This window comes from Ricinus communis, chromosome 4, assembly GCF_019578655.1.
Source record: "Ricinus communis isolate WT05 ecotype wild-type chromosome 4, ASM1957865v1, whole genome shotgun sequence".
NCBI classification, from domain to species: Eukaryota; Viridiplantae; Streptophyta; class Magnoliopsida; order Malpighiales; family Euphorbiaceae; genus Ricinus; species Ricinus communis.
This window is the reverse complement of record NC_063259.1, coordinates 31322079-31342759: the sequence shown is the minus strand read 5'-3', so window position 1 is coordinate 31342759 and position 20681 is coordinate 31322079. Positions and strand designations below refer to the sequence as shown.

Sequence of the window (20681 nt, the reverse complement as noted above, 5' to 3'; positions counted from 1 at the left end):
ACTTCCGAATCTGACGTCCTAAAACTGTATGTCAGCCTCCGAAGTGCAAAGATCACTTTTCAGTAATTGCAGTTTTTTAATTCTAAAACCAACTCACCAGCAACGATTCTCTGGTCTTTGCCTATTTGGCGATCTGTGCCAAAACAACAAAAGGATATGGAAATATGCTCTAAATGAATGTGAGAATTCATACCTAAATCACCAAGAAAAAATCAATGCTTTCAAACCCAAAAAAAGACAATGCCTCCAGCAGAAAAAAGGGGCAATCAAATTCACATAAACAGTTGCAAGGGGGTCACTTCTGTCATCAACAGCACATGGGAGCGAAAGATATGTAATTCAACAAATGTTTAACCTAACTTGTGATATATTTACAACCACATATTGTGGTCCAAGCAACTTTCCTTGTAACATTTAGTTTGCCTCTTCTCCTGCAACTACCTCAGGGTGAACAGATTCTAAACACAATAAAGACACTAAGACCATCAATTTGATCCTATCTATCCAAAATGTCTCGCGAAGTTCGAAGGGACAAGGTCATAGTAATTTCATGAAATCCGACAACAATTGAGGGTCTTCTTTTCCTTCCTGACATTAGTTTTTCTTTTTCTTCAACTGGCTACCTGCAATGATCCATCCCTCATCAATTTTAAGCTCAGACTATTGAATCTTTCTCGTGAGTATTGCCGGGATGCTTTTCTCCAGTCTGTACCAGCCTTCATCATTGTAGCAAACTCCTCATAACTTATGCGCCCGTCCTGTAAGCCAGCATGCCGACAAGGTTAATGTGACAAGATAGCAATCAAATGCAGAAAGTTACGAGATGCTGGTTTAAAATGTTCCTAGTAACTCAACCATAGTGATCCAAATTAATTAAAATGTTTAAGGATGAATCTAGAGGTATGAAAATGATGATAGATAGATGTGGTGTTGTACAGAATCTATCATACATCAGCAACCATTTTAGTTTTTTTCTGAATCAAACATCTATAGCATTAAGGGACAAACAGTTACTAACATGGTCTTGAGCACCCAACTGAAGAGAGACAATGTAAAGATGTGTGCAATAGGTTCTACATTAAAAGAAAAATGATGTGCTCTAGATGGTGTAGGAGAAGGATGTGACCAACCAATTTATGAAGTCCAAGACCACCTCAATTCTTACTGATGTGGCACATATGTGACACTTGGTTACAGCAGACAGCTAAAGAATAAAATCCTAGAGTTGAAAAAGGGATAATTTCTATGAACATGCAGGCTGTAACTTTTCTAACCTTGTCTGTATCAACATCGTGCATGATGGCGTTGATAACATCCTCGCTACAAGTGTCGACTTCATCATTTAAGGCTTCTCTTAACTCTTCAATCTCTATGTAACCACTCTGATTTTGATCAAAAAATGCAAAAGCTTTATGTATGTGCTCATCATTGCCCATCTTTTTAAGGTGAACTGAGACTGCGACAAACTCCCCATAGTTCAGACTTCCATCACCATCAACATCAGCCTGTAGCAAACAGTTCTTAGTTATTCATTTCACGATAACACAAAAATGAATTATGTGAAATTTTTGTTGGTAAACATAATACAATCAAACTTATAGATAGGTTTTCTCTCATTTTTGTGGGGGTAGAAGAGCGATAAATGAAACTAGATATCAATTATATATCTCATAAATCAAGAAACTCAAATATGGGAAACGGGTTTTCTCCCTCACTTGGGTTGGAAAATCTTGCCAAACTCAAAACAAATGGACTCCATTTACTGCATATCTACTTTGCACAGTCATTTGGCGTAGTGTTCTAAATTTAATATAATCAAGTGGGCAAGACAAGTCAGTTAAATCTATTTTATTTTTTTGCATTTTCCCCACTAAGAACATGAGAAATGTCCTGGTAGGGAACAGAATAATGCTTACAGCTTCCATAAGAATTTGAAGATCTGCATCAGGAATTTGTTGGCCAATCTTTTGCAACCCGATCCTAAGCTCCTCAAGGTTAATCTTGCCTCTTCTGGTAGTGTCCATCATGTCAAAGGCCTCCTTTATGCCAGCCACTTCCTCCACTGATAAATGCTCAGCCACAACCTGTAGATGCAATCATAGATTTATTTAAGGATCCCAAATTACCACCATAAGAGATGCTATAAGAATTATAGAAGCCAAAAGAAATGGCTCGGTGAACAGTCAAAATATTACCCTAAGAGCTCTTTTTTTCAGCTTGTTCATCACAGAAAACTGTTTGAGCCTTGCTTTCACAGTCTCACCCAGTGAGACATTTGGAGCCTTCTTTGCATTTTGTAACCAAGGATGTCCTGCAAGCAAAAGAGTTTTCGGATAAGTGTCTCATGCAGTTCAAGTTATTTCAATATATGTACGGTATTGTACTAATGAACAAAACACTACCAAGCACTTGCTGAGCTGTAAGTCGTAGCTTAGGATCAGGATTAAGCATTTTCTTCACTAGGTCCTTTGCATTATCCGAAACTTTAGGCCATGGGTCCCTCTTGAAATCAATCACAGAGCGAATAATAGCTTGGGCTACCCCTTGCTCAGTTTCTGCACAAACAAGTGATGAATATTATGAGGAGGAAATCCAAAAGTAAATAGAAACTATAAAAGGACACCTCTGTGTGTCTTAAGATATTCAAACAATAAAAGAGTGAGATTTAGTTTGATATTTTATTTCTTTTTCTTTTTATGTTCAAGCAAAGGGAAGAAAGGAAGCAAAAGCTTGAACCTACCATTACCTAAACTATCGGTTAATGAGACTTCTTTTCTATTTTCTGGAGTTACTTTTTTCTACAACATATAACTCAAACTAATACCGTGTTCAGAGCTTTTTCTCAACTCAACAATTGATGGTGCATAAAATTAGAAACCAACCTGCCCAGAAAGGTGGGACACCGCAAAGTAGAATGTAGAGGATAACTCCAGCACTCCAGACATCAACTTCTGGGCCATAATTCCGTTTTAGAACCTCTGGAGCCATGTAATAAGGACTTCCCACTATCTCATTAAATCTCTCACCTGTAGAGAAAATAAATCTTAAGGTACATAACAAGATATAGTAATAGCAAAGTGATGGCTGATTCTGAATTCCCAGAATCACTACTAATTAAAACAAATAAGGTGGCAATGGTTATCATACAGTGCAATACCAGGTTTAAAGAAAACTGATAATCCAAAATCAATTGCTTTCAGGGGGGCCGTTTCCTTCTTGTTTCCAAACAGAAAGTTCTCTGGTTTGAGATCGCGATGCATTACTCCATGCTTATGGCACATCTGCAGCAAAAAGAGTACATACAAGAGCAAGTCAGATAATTAAACAAGACCAAGAAGGCAAGAACCCGTAATATGGAGCACTATCGTACAGCAAGTGCAGCGTTATAACAATTGCTTGCAGCAATCACAAAAGCAAAGTGAGTAAATAATATGAGAAAGATTCAGAAACAAAAACTATATTAGTATTATAAGTATGAGGCAGATATGGAAAACTTTTCCTGATAACTATCCTGATTCCTGAATCTATGATATACCTAAAGTTGACAGGGCAATACACTGAATAAAGTTACTACCATCATTTGATTCCAAAAGACTAACAAGAATATTCCCCACTTTAGGCAAACTAGAAACTGATTAGCATCTTCTAAACCTAGAATACATATGAACAGCATCAGCAGTGTAAATTATCCAAAAACTCAAACCACCAATAACAGATATAAGAGCAACTCATCAACATTTACAAAGAAAACTATTTTGGCCAAAATATAAAAATTAAAAAGATATGAAGCCCAACCTGAACAACTTCCACAATTGTCCGCATAACAGCAGCAGCTGCCCTTTCAGTGTAATGTCCCCGTGCAACAATCCTATCAAATAATTCCCCACCTTCACATAGTTCCATCACGATGTGAACAGCATTATCATCCTCATAAGTAGCTCTCAAAGACACAATATTTGGATGATGGGGCAAATGCTTCATTATCTCAACCTCCCTCCTGACATCCTCAATATCCACTGCAGTCCTTAGCTTCTTCTTCGAAATAGATTTACAAGCAAGCTTTTCATCAGTATTTACATCAGTGCACAAATATGTAATCCCAAATTCACCACGGCCAAGCTCACGACCCAGATCATAATGAGCTGAAATGTCACGACCAGTAGGTTCTTTCAAGACTACAAGCTTATGATCTATATATCCAGATCCACTGTTCACAACATAATCATTACCAAAGAATGGATTTTGCTTGTTCTTGTTATTCCCTTTAGCTTTTTTCTTCTCAGAAGAAGAGCTAGAAGAAGGGATTGTACAACAGTTGCCCATGAAATCAACTGCTATCTCTCAAACTTCCAATCTTTTTCCAAATTTTACCTGCAGAGATTTCAAGAATACCCAATAAAGCAAAAGAAATAAACTTGTCAATATCTGATATCCCTCTGCTAAAAAATAGTAAATGCAAAAAAAGTAAAAATTTTGAATTTTGCTTTCAACAGAGAAAAAACAACACGATTTTTTTCAAAAAGAAAATGAGAAAAGAAAAGAAGAATCTCCAGGAAAATTGGAAATTTTGTTCAAAGATTTGATATTTCAAGGAACCTATAAGGACAAAATGAAGAAAAGATTGACATAATAAAGAGAAAAATGAAAGTAGATTCATACCAAATAAATAAAAAAACATTAAGGAAAGGAAATGGAAATAAGAAAAACCACGACAAAAATGAGACAATAACACTAGCAAGAAAAAAAAAATCAAGAAACAAATAAAGCTGAGATTTTTAAGCTCAAAAAGCGAAATGTAGTGTTAAGAGAAAGGAAAACCCACCTGGGAATTCTGATAATCTGAAAGCTGAGGAAAATCAGAGATATACCCAAATGAGATAAGCTTTCAATTTAATTAAATGCTTATAACTGCCAATGGATGTGAAAAAAGTGTGAATGTGGAACACATAACGGAGAGTCAAAGAAGAGCTTTTTTTTTTTTTTCCCTCTTTTGCAGAGACTCTCTCTCTCTCTCTTGTATTCAGCGATGGATACAAAGAGGCAGAGAGAGAGAAAGAACCCTATTGCTTTATTTTTTTGTTCCCTCTTTTCCTTTTTACTGTATTCCCAAAATATCCAAACAAACCTCAGGTTTAACCAAAGAAAATATAAAATTAAAAATATAATTATTAAAATAATACATTGACACTTGGGCTGGGGCCATCTAATTTTGGTCTTCACAGTTACAATAAAAATATTTGGTAGCTGAAAGAAAAATTTACATCTGATATACTTGCTAACAGCTTTCTTTTTCTTTCTTACTTTTTGCTGTTATAAGGAAAACAGTAAGAAAGAGGAAGAAGAAGAAGAGAAAATAAATATTCAACTTAAAAGAAATACAGTTTTTGGTTTAGAAAGAATAGAAAAGAGAAAGGAGATAGGAAAAGGTGAATTACAATTACCTGTTCTATCAGGTAATGCAATAATAGGTGCAGCTGGTGGAAAAAGAAAATGACACCAAAATTGAAGTGTGTTGGTGGGTAAAGTTATAGCACAACTCATATGAAAGGATTCATAAGACAATTTCAACCTCTTATATAATCTTTGCATGTGTAGATTCATTCAAAGCCAAGCATTTCTCTTTTTCCTTTTGCCCTTTTAAATGGTCAAATCTTGGTAACCTTCATTTTGGACTTCTCTTTGTACTTGTGTCTTATTTGGGTTCCACTGTTTTATTTCTCTAATGATAAAACAGATAAAGACTTTTCTTTTTATTTCTTCACTTCTTTCTTTTCCCCACCTTGAATGAAAAAGACTTCTGAAGGTGCCTTAGTTTGTTGTAATCTTAATTAATATTTGTTTTTTCTTAATTCATAAGAGTAGCCACTATAATGGTGAGAACTCACTTATACTTCAAGCATTTATCATTTAAAAAAAAAAAACCATATTTGGTCTGATTTATTTGCCAATGACTTTTTGTATTGTCAAATTCTGAAAAGAAAGAAAAAAAATTAGATATGAATTATTCTTGGGGCAAGTCAATACTATAAATCTACAAATGCAGATGGACTATAAAGAATCATTACCAGATCCAGATCTAAATATGAATTCTTAAACTAATATTAAAAGAAAACAAATCACCAGCACAAAACATAATGATCTTTTGTCTTTGTAAGTATATAAGCATATTGTTCTGTATTGATCTTAAATGTGCATTCATCGATTACATTTGCTATAGTGGTTTCTTTCTTTTCCTTGTAAAATGGGCAAGAAAGGATTAACAATGATTTGGTAGGGAAAAAGGAACTGGAACCTCCAAAACCCAAAAACTGCTCATTGGTGATGATGGTGTTCTTGTTTTTCCACCATCATAATCAGTATCCGTATTCCCATATGTCAGTGAAAGGCCATTGCTGTACGTTGAATGACATTATGCTACATCATGTTGTGTAACTTGTACACAAATGCAAAGCTGGCATTGATCTTTGGATAAGTAGGTACTGCTCCTTTAAATACTCTTTTTTTTTTTTTTTTTTCTTTCTTGAGGAATATTCGGCAGGCATTCAAACTTGCTCTGCTTAGGTTATAAATGCTTAGTCTTGGCACCTTGTGTTATGAATTGGTCTATCATTTCAGGCAAGTATATCATATGCTACCGATCACAGCCTAAACAGCTTTTTATATGCAAAACAATAGTAGATTATTTGTTAAGCGTGCAGGTGCTAAGTTTATGCCAGGAAATCAATAATTCAACTATTGCTCATGCATTTTACTAACGAGAGATTTGCATTGCGGGAAGCAAAATATGTAAATTTATCAATTATTTAAATGATCAGAACACCAAAACTTGCTTCTCAGCATTTGCTCCGACTAATGTAATCCAAGTAATTACCATCATTATCAGAGTTTGTTACTTGGAAACATCAGGCGCCAAAGGCAACGGCTGCAGAACTGCTGCAACTTGAGGAGATTCATTTTCAAGATCAGTAGTGGGAGTAACTGGAGTCGGCTCTGGTGCATCCCCGGATGGATCTATTACTGTGATATATAGGAGATTGTAGAGGATAGTGAAAAGAAAGAGTCCCGCAGCAAAAAATGCTAGGAAAGACCCTGACATCTCTGGCACTTCTTCTATTGTTTGATCTCTTGTTATTTTCACATCTGAGACTGCAATCAGAGTTCAAGCAACACAAGTCAAACTGCGCTCATTATTCCCTCCCTTGCAAACAGAAAGCCTATATAGTATTTTATAGGAAATGCAAATCACCCTTCCTCTGTCCATTCCATTTCTCCATTCTCAAGCATGCATTTTCATGCTAAAACAAGTCATACGAGGTGTTAGATTTTGGCAATCTATTTCACGCCAAAGCAATTCCGAAAGCTAGAGTTGAGCACAAATAGGCAGGTTCGTGCCATAATATATCAAGCCCTCGTTTGGAAATTTCGAATAACCTTTAGCTAGTTGTTTACTGGAACTGATCCTTCTGATATTGCTTAATTTTGTCTGATAGAACGTTTCTTGTTTTCTGTGGTTGACAATGATTTGTGAAATTGGATGAAAAATGTGAAATTTTGGATAAGCTAATTCATACGTACAAAACAGAGCAGCGACTTATCAATTGGGATGAGTACCACTTCTTTCAGTGAGAAAATTAACAGAAGCAAATGGTTCAAGATATCTAATGCTACTGCTAACCATCTGGAGATAATAAATTGATCAAAATTAAGCACATAAATGATGTACCTTTTACTTTTGGAGGAGTGACTTGTTTCTTGGAGAGGTCTTGTAGCTGCTGGTCAAGTTTTTGAAGGGCTTCCCTTGCCTTTTCTTGGTCTATCTCATACTGCTGTGAATCTTTCTCTAGCGCACGAACAACACAAGAAGAAGAAGAAGAAGAAGAAGAAGAAGAAGACTGATTTGTGTTTGTTTTCTTGAAAAGAGGAACATCCCCATGTGTAAGCCATAGAGAAATGAGTGGTATAGGTTTGTTAGTAGTGATTAAATGAAGTTGTGGAAGTGACGGTGTTCGCTTATTGCAGAGTGAGAGATGATGAAGAGAAACCATTTCATAGGATATGGTATTGAAAGATTACTAACTCCAATCAAACTTCCCTTGATAACACTAACAGATGCAATCAAACTTCGGATGTAACAATAGCGTTCGGCAATGGAGATTAGAGTAATCTGAATTGGGATAACGTTATCTAAGGGCATTTTAGTCATTTGATCACTTGATTTTAATATCTAATAATTTTTTTCTCTAATAGATAAATGTTAGAAAAATTATAGATTAGAGTGAGTTATTTCTCAGTTTGTACATCAAACTATCAAATAATTGACATTTATTGTTAATTTTAAATAATTGATTATGTATTAATTATATAATATTAAAGTATAAATTATTTATGTACGTAATATATTTTTTATTTGTCGTACAATATTTTATATAAATAAAAATTAATTATAATTATTTTTAATTTTATTAAAAAGTAACAGGATGTGCATTGATCAGTTTGGTTATTTTCAATCCGATTCAGTTGATTGTCTGTATTATTGAAAATCAGATACTTGATACCTATTATAAATATTGAACAATACTTACCGCTAAGCCGGCATAAAAAAGAAGATTTAAATGGATATATGACATATATAAATAAGACGTATGAATCGGTTTGACTTTTATAGTTTCTACTAAACAAAAATTGAACAAAAACAAAATTAAAATTAAAATTTTTTGTTGAACCGAATTTACAAAAGCTGAACTAAAATTATAATTCGATTAAGTTTTAACCGAATGGGGTACCCTCTTAAAAAAGCAATCTCATTCAATAATTTATTTTATCTTCACACAAACCCTTCTAATGCCTTTTGAACTTTTTATAGTCCAATGCATTGAGAGCGAATTAATCGGCACTCAATTAATCGGCACATAGACAAGAAACAAATAGTAATGCATGTGTGTGATCCGGGCAATTATGCAGACGTGGACTGATTTTTATTGGCTAATACAGGGAGACAACCAAAGAGTCATTACCCAAATTTACATTGGGCCGCTTAGAAAAAGAATAAACTTAGGGTTTGTTTGTTTTGCATAAAATTACTTATTTTAAGAAACAACCTTTTCTTTGATATTTGAAATATTCTAAAAATTATTAAAACTTCTTAAACTAATAAAAGAAGTTATACTTTTGTTGTGGTTAAATTAAAAAAAATTACATTTAGTATCAAAATAAATCATTTAATACGACAATCGTTACTAATAGTCAAGTATCAGATATAGGTAGGAAATTATTATAAATAATTTATGATAACTAATATATTTAATTGGTTTTAATATATTTTTATTTTTATTTATATAATTAAAGTATATATTAATATTTTTATTATAAATTTAAAAAATCAAATAATTGACTATTGTTTTGAAATTCTTTTTAAATATTGGCAAAACACATCTTGAACTTTTTGAACTTTTCATTTTCATTTTATTGAGCTTTTTAATTTTTATTTTATTTTATTAAATTATATATTTTTATTTAGAATAATTATATAAAAGTATATTGTGGGTTTATCATTTGACAATTTTTAGTATATGTTTTTTTCAGATAAAAAGAAACATGCGGTTATAAAATCGTCACAAAAAAATCTCATCGTCAAAAAAATATAAATTTACAAATATTAAGTCACTTTTACGCCGATCGACTATTATTATGATGTTGTCTATGTTTGATAATATGATTTTAGAATTTAATAACTCATAATTTTAATATTTGACCGATAAATCGCAATTTAAGAAGTGTTTGATACTTTTGAGTTATTAATCTCTAAATTTATATTATTAAATATAAAAAATATGAAAATGACGGCTGATTGAAGTAAAAATATCTAAATACATGCTAATTAAAATTTTTTAATGATAAAATATATTTTTTATTATGATTTATAACCACGCGTTTTTTTTTTTATTTGAAAAAAACACATACTGAGAGTTGTCAAATGATGAAACCACAAGTTTATTTATTTATTTTTATTTTTATTTTTATTAAAAATCTAATAGTGCTTAATAAAAATAAATATAAAAATATAAAATTCAATAAAATAAATAAAAATTTCGCGGAACAAGCAAAATATTTTTGATAAATTAAAAATATAGATATAAAGATTCATTAAAATAAAATAAAAATAAATAAAGTAATTAATGAATTTAATAATTAAATTTGGCTAAAATATTTAATCTATTAGCCTTTATAAATCTTTGGATAATATTAAATGCATAGAACAAGAGTATGATTTCTGAAAACAAACATAGCCTTAAGTGAAATCGTTGCTTTGCTTCTGTTACAAACCAAACAGGCAAAAAAACGTAAAAAAGGAAAAGAAAATTTTTCTTTCAAAGATCAAAGGAAGGAAAATATTTAAAAAACGAAGAGAGAAAGAGAGACAATAGAGAGATGAAGAAGTCAGGAGCAGAGAAGAAAAGGGTGCGAAGATCATCAGGTGCCGTACAGAACGGCACCAGAGATCCCAATTCTGATACCCCTCCTAGGGTTTGTTCTGATCTAGGGTTCTTGTTTGTTTGCATTTCTGTTCTAAATGCATTTTGAAAGTGCAATTTTCACAAGCCTGCTAAATTAGTAAATGAAATGAAAATATGTAACTTTTTACCTTTCCTGTAATGGGTCGTTGATAATGTTGATTTTGTTGCAGTAGATTTGCATTTTCTTTCTTTTATTTCCTTTGTTATAACTGTTTGGTTGCTGGGCAAAGCTAGTGTAGAGGCGTGAATTAAAGGGCATCGACAAGTTGTTTTCTTATTTTGCGAGGGAGGGAAATTTAGCGCTTGCTAAGGTCTAATTTGATCAGCTTTTTCATGGAAAGCAAGTACAAGTTAAACAGGTTGGTGTTGTGTGAAGCAACCACCGAAGCACAAATTTTCCATTGAGGAGTATCTTCTCAATTGGGAAAATTATAAGCTTGGTAGTATATTTATATTGTTAGTATTGAACGACCCAAGGTTGCTGGAGATTCCTGTGAAAATTTGACTCTTTCATCTTTTGTTTATAGGATTTTTCAACTGGGACCTTGTTGTTTCTTGTTGCCTAATTGCTCATAGCTTTTTCACTTCCTTATGAAACAAAGATATGTTTTTGAGAGGGTTCATGTTTTAAACTGGGCAAAAAGGAGGAGGAGTTGATAGAAGAGAGCTACTAGAACTTTTAAGCCAATAGCTTAGCATTTTTGTTATAATGCACTGAGATGTTCCTAAATTCATATGTTCGTTGACAATGGGATTGTCAAGAAACTTACAGACAAGTATAGGTCTTCAATTTCTGACATTTATGTCAAATGTGGATGCTTCAAAGCACAAATAAATGATCTGCTGAGAATCCTTAACAATTCTAAACAATTGGTGGTCATACCTCTGTATTGGCTCTCTACATTTTGAGGACTTGATGTGCCATCCTCTTTGATTGCATCATATCTGTGTTTAGTACATACATGTCAAGTCGACAAGCTGTGTCCACATAAATAGACAGCGGCTTGTAATCTAATTTATTGCTTTTGCATGTCCATAAATTTCCTAACTTGAAGTTTGTCTCTATCTGGTGAGAGGCCAGGATTTTCTATTGCTTATTTCCCCTGCATTCTGATTCTTTATGATTGTTTTCTCTCTAGAAACAATCTGCAAAGAAGGACGTGTTCCAGTTATTTGCTGAGAAGGTGAGAGACCACAAAGATTTGGTTTCTCGTTGGGCAGTTTTGCAGGAGACACGTGTTGAATACTTTCGAGGGAAAGATTTTGTAAGTTTCCTGAAGAATCATCCAGAGCTTAAAGATGTCTTGGAAGCAAATAAAAATTTTGAGGTTGAAGAAATTGCTAATGCCTTATTAAAAAAGAACCTTTTAGTCCGTTGTGATCGTGTGGTGAAAACAGTTCGTCCGGGGAAGAAAAAGTTGTCTACCTGGCCAGCTCATTTAGAGATCTTCCCTGTAAGTCTTTTGTTTTGGTACGCATACGTGGGAACTTGTTATTAATTGGTTCTAGAGTCACTTATCTGCTTGAATTTCTAGTTGTACTATGTAGATTATGCATTGTTTTTAGTGTGTGTGTCAATCTCGTTTTGAAATGGCTGTGCTTAGCTTTCGTGCTGTTTTCTCTCTACTCATATAACTGAACCATTATAATGTTAGAGAGGAGCATTATGGAAACTTTAAATTGTTTGGGATAGTGAGATTAGGATGTGCCTTATGATGTGTTGAGTACGTATGTTTTTTGGGATCACTAACCTTCTAATAGCATTCGACCTCGTTACTTTTGCGGTTTATATTTCCTTTTTGGCGCAGGAAATTAAGAGCATATTAAATTGCTTCTTTTGGCTAATATTTTATTTTATTCTGCTGGTTTTGGTAGGACCAAGTATTTTCAGAAAATGATGCTTTTTTCGCATGGACATTCGTAAAACGACGGCCCCTGTGGCAGACACTTCTCTCATTTTTTTGGCCAGTTTTGACACTAGCGATTTGCTTGTTTCCGGTATATCCTCATCGGTGCAAGCTTTTAATTCTCTACTCATGTGCAGGAGTGCTTTTATTAATACTCTCCCTGCTTCTGTGTAAGTGCTATACTGTCCATTTTGTCTATGTCTATGTTTATGTCTATATATATATATATATATATATATATATGTATTTTTATGCTTATGGACCTCAGAATCAGATCATACTTCTCATACTCCAGCAACAGTTTCTCCCCCTTATAAGTAAAGGAAAAATGCTAACTGGGTCCCTGAACAATTACCAGCATGCACCAATATTAAAGGATTCCAACAAACTTTTCGGTATCTGCTAATCGATAACTGTCCATTTTCTATTGGACCCCATAAATCTATATTTATGTGGGTTCAACTTGACTAAGCTTTAGTATGCTACTAGTTGGACTTAGCTGCATTGGTTGTTCTCCGTTGCAGTGATGACCGATGAGGATTATGTTATCCTTGAGAACAAATTATGGAAGAAGTCATTCTCATTAGGATGTAGGCAATTTCTCCTGTTGGAGTAAGCTTCCATACTTGGTCTATGCACATAAGAATCCATTTGGCTGCTGGAAACTGCATTGACTTACTTTTGGTTTTTAGCATGTCGAAAAAATACCAACATGGATTGTTAATGATACTGGTATATCAGGAGGTGCTATAACCAATTAATAAATTTCAAGACTAGGACTTATATAAATTTTCATGATAGTACTAAAGTTTATGGAAGTTCCAATATTGACATTTTAAAGTTCCTTAAACTAGTTTGTGTTTACATTAGGGTTTTTATTTGCATTTTACTCTTTTTGGTTAATTTCAGTGAACATCATCTGCTTTATCAGTTTATTTATCTTTGGGGCTCTTAAGGATGTCTGTTTAATTTCCAGTAAGAGCTGCAGTTTTTGGTGCTCTATATATCATTCTCGGAAAGCGTATTTGGTTTTTCCCTAACATCCTTGCTGAAGAAGCTACTTTGCGAGAATTGTTCCGATTGTGGCCCAAGAAAGATGAGGAGGAACGGCCTAAGTGGACAGCAAGGCTTTTCTATGCAGTCGTAGCTGTGTTGATCATATTACTGCTGAGGCATCATGCCCCTGACGAAGCAGCTAGAGCTAGGTCAGTCTCATTCCTCCTCTTGTTAGTAGATCCTGGAAACTGTTTTTCCTCTGCAGCACAAAGTCTATTGGTTATTTTTACATATATCTTTAGCTTGCGAACATAGCTTTCTGAGAAATTATATCTAAGAATCAAGTGCATGCTTGGCGGATTGTAATAGGACGAAATATGAATAAGAAATTTGTGGCCTGTAAATTGTCATTGTGGTCCAGCAGGCACTCAAAAAACCAACAGCCCTGTTAAAGCTTTTGCTGTTTATGATTTGAGGTGCTAAAAATATATGTTCTCGCAGGTATCAAAAGCGTATGTCCAATATCATTGATGATGTTCTTGAGTGGTCTCCAAGGTTGGCATTGTCTGGGATGATGGAGAAGCAACAGACTGTGGTTAATGCTACAGAGCCCGATGAAGGTATTGCAGATGGGAGTATGACAAACTCGGAGCAAATCAAGGATGAAGCATTTGGAAATGGAGAGGAAAGCGAACAACCTCAGCATCAAGATCAAATATAATGATAGAAAGTGCAATACTGAGCAGAGGATAGATACAGTACCTTTTTCTTTTGGTTTTAATCTTTCATTTTGAGTGTAAAACTGTAATCAAACAGTAAAATAAAGCAGTTGGCTTTTGTTTAATGGCCCCGTTAATAGAATTCGTGAGAATATTAGTCTACAAAATTATAGCACAGGGAAGTTTGTTGTGATGGCAGACCATTCACTATATTATCTTATATCCCATAGGCTCAGACGCTTTGACCCAACAGGTACCAATTTTGTTTCCCTTGTGCTTACAGCACCAAAATTATACAATATATACTATTACCCTGGCCTGTTGGAATTCCTCTATTTGTTTTTTTTTTTTTTTTTTTTGGACTTTTATTGGAAAGGAACATTATTTGCATAATGCACAGAATAACAATAGGAGCAGACTGATTATTGAACAGATTGTAAAGGTTTTGTATAATTTATCGCTAAAAAAGATATCTCCTTGGCATTCTTTCTTTTGGAATCTAATTCCCTTCGCTACTAATCACCTTTTTCATTAAGAATTTAATGACTTTCTTTTGCCATGCGATAACACTCGCTCAATTCTAAAATTACATAAATATTAGACATAATAAACCTGCGGCCTTTATGCTAGAATCTTGGTCTAGCTTCAGACCTTTCAAGATATCATAGAATAAGTAAAGCTTCTATGGCTAAGAAATTGCAAAAAATTCTTCAAATCCAATTCCAAACTAAAAAAGAACACTGTTAGACAAGACCACAACTCCTGCACTAAACTAACGACTTGCTGACAACCTCTCCACAGATTACTACATCTACTATTCATTTATTGAACATGTTTATGTACAGAGGAAAAATGAAAATGGGAATGATGATGAAGCATTGACACATGCTTCATAGAAGCCAACAATCTCTTCATCATTTGTTTCTTCCCTAGTTATCCGAGATGCAAACACAGAACAAAGCCAAGAATGAGTTGCCGCCTGGCAATACTGCCAAGGATGTGGTCACCAAATAAACAGAGGATTCAACTGTATCTACTTCGGTAGGTTGAATCCTCCATCTCAGCGTCCACTTAGCAAGCTGGGTTCACTGGATGGCAAGAGGCCTCTGTGAGACCTGGTTTGAGGAAATGCTTCCCCGCTGTTGGCCTGAACAGTCTTCATCCTCCCCCTTTTCACCTGAGTGCGGATGATGTTTTAAAGTCTGCAAGCCACTGTGGTTCTGATAATGACTGCCGCCATTTATATGATTGCGAGCTTCAGAAGTGTCATACACTCTAGCAGATCTCAACTCTTGGTCACCATGGGGTAAATTCCATGTCTGGGCAGAATCTGAAGGCAATTGCTCAGAACCTGATGAGCTGCCAGACTGAGATGAGGGGATTGCACCAGTATCATTGGCCGTTCCTTCTTTGTTATTCTTGGAATCATCACCACCAGTTTTCTTTGCAAAACGTCCTCCAGAACCTCTTGCCCTTCTCATAGCATGCTGATGCCGAGACTCGTGAAGATACGGCTGGAGAATACAAAAATTACCGATATCACATGTTTGACTATTATATTTGGAGAAATAAAAATATAAGGGGAATATCTCATCTTCTCATCTGTAAAACTTTGAATCACAGTTTGTACACAAGCAAATCATGAAACTCTCATAACTAAAAATATGCCAAGCAAGATTTTAGCAATCATTGTCATATCAATTTTACTCAGTAAAAGTATTATTATAATAGGCCTGATTCCACAAAAAGCAGCCCCAAAGACTCATTAATATACTAAGTTTATTATCAAAACTCGCTATCAAAGTAAGATATTTCATGGAATCCTGATTAACCACAGTGATAAATGCTACAACTTCAACGATGCACATGAAACCCCATCATGGAATCAATCAACCATATTAAATTAGCGAATCTTTACCATATTGACAAGCATATACTCTCCGCATAGTATCAAAGTAATAAAGCTAATCTCAGCAAGAAGAAATATAATACCACCATGCAACTTAAAAAGTATCTAAACTACCTTTCTAACTTTTATCAGCTTCTTCTCATGCTCTGCTTTTGCACGTGCCTGTCTACGCCTCAGTATGCCGGGGTATTGCTTGGCATTCACATAAACAGGTTCTTGAGCTATCTCATTTGGTAAAGCCATTCTAACTTGATGCCCCCCTAGGAAAGGATAACCCTGCCATTGAAAGATTGATGCATCAGAACATTCCACTCTTTGACATTTACATAAATTTCAAATTGGGGGATAATAGTGATGGGCATAATAGTGATGAGGATTAAAATAACAAAGTAAGAACATGAATTTTATAATAGCAATTAGATGTCTTTGCAGTGGATACTTTCCTCCTCTCTTTCTAAAAAAGTAGTGAGAAAATAAACAATGCTCACCCTTGGTTTAACAGAGGAAAAACTGAAATCAGCATTTACATCCAGAAGTTGTCATGCAAAGGGCAGTAACAAACTGTCACCTCAAATTATGGTTAAAAGAAAATATGTCTACATACCAAAGGTTGATGCCCATAAGGTGCCATCATTCCACCATAATATGGATCCTGATATGGATTTGATGCACATGCCTGCAAAAGAAATGCAAGAAAATTAGGAATCCCTTCTTTTTGACATATTAAGACTCTAAAGGTTATGGAATCGCAAGTCCAAAAATTGATTATTTTCAGCTGCATACTTTTAAAAATTTACCCCATTTAGGAGTTGAGGGAATGAAGAGGGGGGGAGGGAGGGATGGAGGTATGGAGGTATGGCAGGAGGGAGGAAACTTACAATAGAGTGACCAACAAGCTCAAGCTGTGTAGGTTGTGTCAAACCCTCATCCCGCATTGCTGTCATACTTGGCGCAACGTGCTGCAGATTTCTGTTTTCTTGTCCACCATTCAGAACTGAGATTAAATATTAAAATCTCTGTTCACTATTACAAGAACAAGGAGGAATCTAAAAAATATACAGAATAGTGGGAAGAAGGTAATTATAAACTGAAGTCTTTAATATATCCAGAGAAAGCCTTCTGGCAAGAGAAAAAGAGAAAGAGTTTGAAACCAGCTAACTAATTCATAACAATAAAAATCAATTCAAAAGTTACACTGCAAAGATTGATTTAGTTCAAATAAATCAGAGTAGCAAATCCTAAACCCTAAAAAAGCTGATGCATAACCAAACCTTATTCTTCTACGAGCTCATGTTGCGAAAAAATCACCTGATCGTGAAGATGCAGTGGCTTGTGATTCCTTGCTAGCATCATCATCTTCCTCATTCAATCTTCCGTTAGACATCGATTGATCATCATTTGACAGTGAACCATTCGGGCCTTCTGATGAAGATAAATTGGACGCATTTCCCCCTGCCAGAGCTCGGGACACAGTGCTATAACCAATAGTACGCCACCAAGGTTCAGAATGAACTGCGTATGGTGGAAGAGAGTGTTGATCTCGAGATTCTAGTTGATTTGCACTTTCAGACTTTGACTGCATGCCTAATATTCCTTCAGATAGATAATAATCTGTGGATTTCCTGTCCACATATGGGATTGTTATCGCACAAGGAAATTGAAGCAGAGTTCAAGCAGCTGCTAAATGAATACAAGAAAGAATTAACGAAAGGGGGCAAATACGAAATAAGTATAATGGATATCATTTCCTGGCCAAGTTCTAATATTTCTGTAGTAGTACTGGCTAATGGATTGGAAATGTTCGAACCTATGAAGCCAAAAAAGCACCACGTGCTGGTAATGCTGAGTCTATCCTCCACGACAATGGAAACTGAAGTGGAGCTGTAGAATCAGCAGGCCTATCGAAGGAAAAAAGAAAAAGAGAAGGAAAGCAAAAAACTCCAAAATATTTTTCTCTAACCACATTGATCAGTTATCCCATAGACATATCAACCGATCAACAAAATAAAGCTTGAATTTTCAAATACATAAAAACAGAGGTAGGGACAAACATCTAGAAAGAATCCTAAACTATCCGGAACAAATAAATTCAATTTTCGTTTTATTTTTATATCGTTTATTGTGTCAGCTTATAAAATAAGCATACCTCAAATACAGAGTCCATCCGATCAAGTTGAGAAAATTTAATAAGAGACTTATAAAAACACAAAATTAAGATAAATCTACAATTAATATCCTAAATCTCCTAAAATCCTGTATTTTTCATGAAATCAATCGCAAAGGAAAGAAAGATTGACCCTTTACTTCAAAATTGGCTCCACAATTTTGCAATTACCAACCACAAATCATATTAATTACCGTCAAAGAATTATCAGTGTTTTTTATTTTCAAATGAACAACTTAATTATAAAAGAAATTCAAGAAGACACTATAGAATTGGCGCAAAAGAACCCTACTTCACGAAATAGAAAAACAAAAATTAATAAGTATAGCTATAAATAAAATTAAAAGAAAATAAAAGAAAAGGAGCGAACAAAAAAAAGAAAAAATAAACAGAATCTAAAGGAACCAATGAAAAAAGAGTGGTGGTGACACTTACAGGTTGAATTGGAGTGGAGGGAAACCCAAAAAAAAACCCTAGATTTTTGGGGATGTGTTTGCGAATATTAGATAGAGAGGGAGAGAGAGAGAAAGTGACCAAAAAGGAGTCAATCTAGTTTCTGTGAAGGTTTGTTTTAGAAAAACTCATGAATAATTAGAACTATTACCCCATTTAAACTCTCAAGCATGGGTTCTGATATCTTCCCCCTCCCCTACTTCCATGTTGGTTGTTTTTCACGACACGTGGACTGCGAGACCCGGGTCCTTCTTCTCTCTTTGAGTCTTTGTTCGTAAAATATAAGATATTAATAATATATAAAGTTATAAATTAATGAGAAAAATAAATTATTAATCTTCGGTTAATGATTATAATTTATTTTATATTAATTTAACAATTTAATATTTTTCTATAACTGAAATTCTTATTAAATAAATTGATAATTTATTTAATAATTTATATTTGATTAGATTTATTTATAATAATCTAAATAATTAAAAATTAATTATTTAATAATTTATATTAATACTGTTAATTTAATAGTTATATTATTTTTATTCAATTCCAATTTTTGTAATTTTATTATATTATTTAATAAAATTGACGAATTCAAATGTCTATTGAAAAATTAATAATTTTATAACTCTTTTTTATTTATAGTCAATTTTAATAAATTTCAAATAATTCTGTTATTTTTTTATTTAATTAAATATTTTTATATGGATCAAAATCTTTTAAAATTTAGTAGTTAAAGCTTTAATAGTTTTAGTAATTTTAAATAATGAAGTTTATAAAATGTAAAATATATTATTATAGAAAGTAGTAGAAATCTTAATATTGAAAAAGTTAAAACATGTGCTTAAACTTTTGTAATTTTCCTTCTTTAGAAAATATTGTTAGTTGAATTTGGGCAAAAAAATTTAAAGATGTTACCGGAGATAGTAGGTAAACCGGTTAGAAGTGGAGTGCATGTGACGTGTGTATGTAGTAGTCGTTTGATCCTTTTTGCGTTGTGCGGTGAGTGAGTGGAAAAGAAAATATGCAATAAAGTATAGAATTTCGCGGCCCACGTGACGCCCACTTGACGGGCAAAGTGCGGGAAACGCGTGGCTAATTTGGGGGTCCTACTTTTGGATAACGACGGGACTCTCTACACACGTGGCATGCCACTCACTCACTTTTAAATGATCTTTCTATTCTTTTTCTTCCTCCCTTTCTTTTTTTTCTTTTTTAAATAGCAATGACTAATCTGTCAAGCAGGTGATACTACTCACCTTACGATTTATTAATCCTGAGGCTCAATTTTAAACTTCGGTTCCAAATTTTTAAATAGTTTTTTTATTTAAAATTTATATATTTTAAATAGAGTAAAAATTTATTTAATATTTTATATAATTAAATTTATATGAATTAAATTAAATCTTAATAAAATAGATAAAATTTATAAATAAATTTCACATTATTTAATTTAAATATCTCTTTTAATTTTATTTATTTTTTTCATACATTTTTTTTAAACAAAATAAATTTTTTATAAATTTAAACTGAACATATAGCAATGAATTGCAGTTGGTATTCATTTTTTCATTAAAAATATGAAATAATTTTAAATAACATTATATGATAAATTCTTATTTATATTTGATTATTTCCACAACTAATTATATTATATTTAATGAAGATTTTTTTTCAAATAAAATAAAAAATTGAAGAAAATTTTAGATTTATTATCTAATATTTACATTGATCATCAAGTTAATTTAAAATTAAAAAGAAATATAAAAATTATATTTCAATAGTTTTGAAGACTTTGAGCATGTTAATACTTTAGCCAAATATTACTTCATAAGCAAATGATTTTCTTTTTTTTTTCTTTGGGTTTATATGGCGCAAAAGAACATGTCTGGCAATATATCATAAGGGCTATTGTCCATATGAAGTTTTCTTTTCTTTTCTTTTCTTTTTTTTTCTTTTAATACTTCAATTCATTGTTGTCTTTGAATCAAAAAGATTAATTTGATAAATATATTTAATATT

The 20681-nt window shown here is 33.3% G+C and overlaps 4 protein-coding genes across 6 annotated transcripts; 1 reads left to right on the top strand and 3 right to left on the bottom strand.

Moving 5' to 3' along the window:
- Nucleotides 1-233: 233 nt before the first annotated feature.
- Nucleotides 234-5260, bottom strand: LOC8274447 (calcium-dependent protein kinase 8). Its single transcript, XM_002513450.4, has 9 exons — nt 4823-5260; nt 3796-4371; nt 3158-3281; nt 2883-3026; nt 2403-2555; nt 2196-2311; nt 1917-2084; nt 1275-1505; nt 234-758 (listed from the first exon to the last, which is right to left on the bottom strand). The coding sequence occupies exons 2-9, from the start codon at nt 4321-4323 to the stop codon at nt 612-614; spliced, it is 1611 nt and encodes a 536-aa protein (XP_002513496.1). The 5' UTR covers nt 4324-4371; nt 4823-5260; the 3' UTR covers nt 234-611.
- A 1486-nt stretch (nt 5261-6746) lies between these two features.
- On the bottom strand, nt 6747-8122 carry LOC125369795. Its single transcript, XM_048372965.1, has 2 exons — nt 7724-8122; nt 6747-7146 (listed from the first exon to the last, which is right to left on the bottom strand). Exons 1-2 carry the CDS (start codon nt 8043-8045, stop codon nt 6890-6892), a joined length of 579 nt encoding a protein of 192 aa, XP_048228922.1. The 5' UTR covers nt 8046-8122; the 3' UTR covers nt 6747-6889.
- Nucleotides 8123-10251: 2129 nt separating this feature from the next.
- Nucleotides 10252-14261, top strand: LOC8274449. Its single transcript, XM_048372724.1, has 5 exons — nt 10252-10524; nt 11654-11968; nt 12390-12591; nt 13398-13626; nt 13919-14261. The coding sequence occupies exons 1-5, from the start codon at nt 10429-10431 to the stop codon at nt 14136-14138; spliced, it is 1062 nt and encodes a 353-aa protein (XP_048228681.1). The 5' UTR covers nt 10252-10428; the 3' UTR covers nt 14139-14261.
- A 571-nt stretch (nt 14262-14832) lies between these two features.
- LOC8274450 (nuclear transcription factor Y subunit A-1) lies at nt 14833-18924 on the bottom strand. 3 transcript variants are annotated; one of them, XM_015715852.3, is made up of 6 exons: nt 18645-18924; nt 17354-17725; nt 16924-17039; nt 16650-16721; nt 16160-16321; nt 14833-15650 (listed from the first exon to the last, which is right to left on the bottom strand). In XM_015715852.3, the coding sequence occupies exons 2-6, from the start codon at nt 17625-17627 to the stop codon at nt 15222-15224; spliced, it is 1053 nt and encodes a 350-aa protein (XP_015571338.1). In that variant the 5' UTR covers nt 17628-17725; nt 18645-18924; the 3' UTR covers nt 14833-15221. The 3 variants fall into 3 exon arrangements, with proteins under 3 accessions (XP_015571338.1, XP_015571337.1, XP_015571336.1); XM_015715851.3 differs by having other exon boundaries at nt 17354-17722; nt 18645-18923; XM_015715850.3 differs by having other exon boundaries at nt 17354-17667; nt 18645-18923.
- Between the last annotated feature and the right edge of the window lie 1757 nt (nt 18925-20681).

What these genes read in the sequence shown, in the direction of transcription:
- LOC8274447 (XM_002513450.4), bottom strand. Translation starts at nt 4,323, where the DNA reads ATGGGCAACTGTTGTACAATCCCTTCTTCTAGCTCTTCTTCTGAGAAG. An exon ending in TGTCCCACCTTTCTGGGCAG is followed by an intron (nt 2,556 to 2,882) that starts GTTGGTTTCTAA and finishes TTGTTTGTGCAG; the next exon opens with AAACTGAGCAAGGGGTAGCC. An exon ending in TGAAAAAAAGAGCTCTTAGG is followed by an intron (nt 2,085 to 2,195) that starts GTAATATTTTGA and finishes TTGCATCTACAG; the next exon opens with GTTGTGGCTGAGCATTTATC.
- LOC8274450 (XM_015715852.3), bottom strand. Translation starts at nt 17,627, where the DNA reads ATGCAGTCAAAGTCTGAAAGTGCAAATCAACTAGAATCTCGAGATCAA. An exon ending in CTTATGGGCATCAACCTTTG is followed by an intron (nt 16,322 to 16,649) that starts GTATGTAGACAT and finishes TTTCAATGGCAG; the next exon opens with GGTTATCCTTTCCTAGGGGG. An exon ending in AGCTGATAAAAGTTAGAAAG is followed by an intron (nt 15,651 to 16,159) that starts GTAGTTTAGATA and finishes TGTATTCTCCAG; the next exon opens with CCGTATCTTCACGAGTCTCG.
- LOC8274449 (XM_048372724.1), top strand. Translation starts at nt 10,429, where the DNA reads ATGAAGAAGTCAGGAGCAGAGAAGAAAAGGGTGCGAAGATCATCAGGT. An exon ending in CTCATTTAGAGATCTTCCCT is followed by an intron (nt 11,969 to 12,389) that starts GTAAGTCTTTTG and finishes TGGTTTTGGTAG; the next exon opens with GACCAAGTATTTTCAGAAAA. An exon ending in GACGAAGCAGCTAGAGCTAG is followed by an intron (nt 13,627 to 13,918) that starts GTCAGTCTCATT and finishes ATGTTCTCGCAG; the next exon opens with GTATCAAAAGCGTATGTCCA.
- LOC125369795 (XM_048372965.1), bottom strand. Translation starts at nt 8,045, where the DNA reads ATGGTTTCTCTTCATCATCTCTCACTCTGCAATAAGCGAACACCGTCA. An exon ending in CACTCCTCCAAAAGTAAAAG is followed by an intron (nt 7,147 to 7,723) that starts GTACATCATTTA and finishes CTCTGATTGCAG; the next exon opens with TCTCAGATGTGAAAATAACA.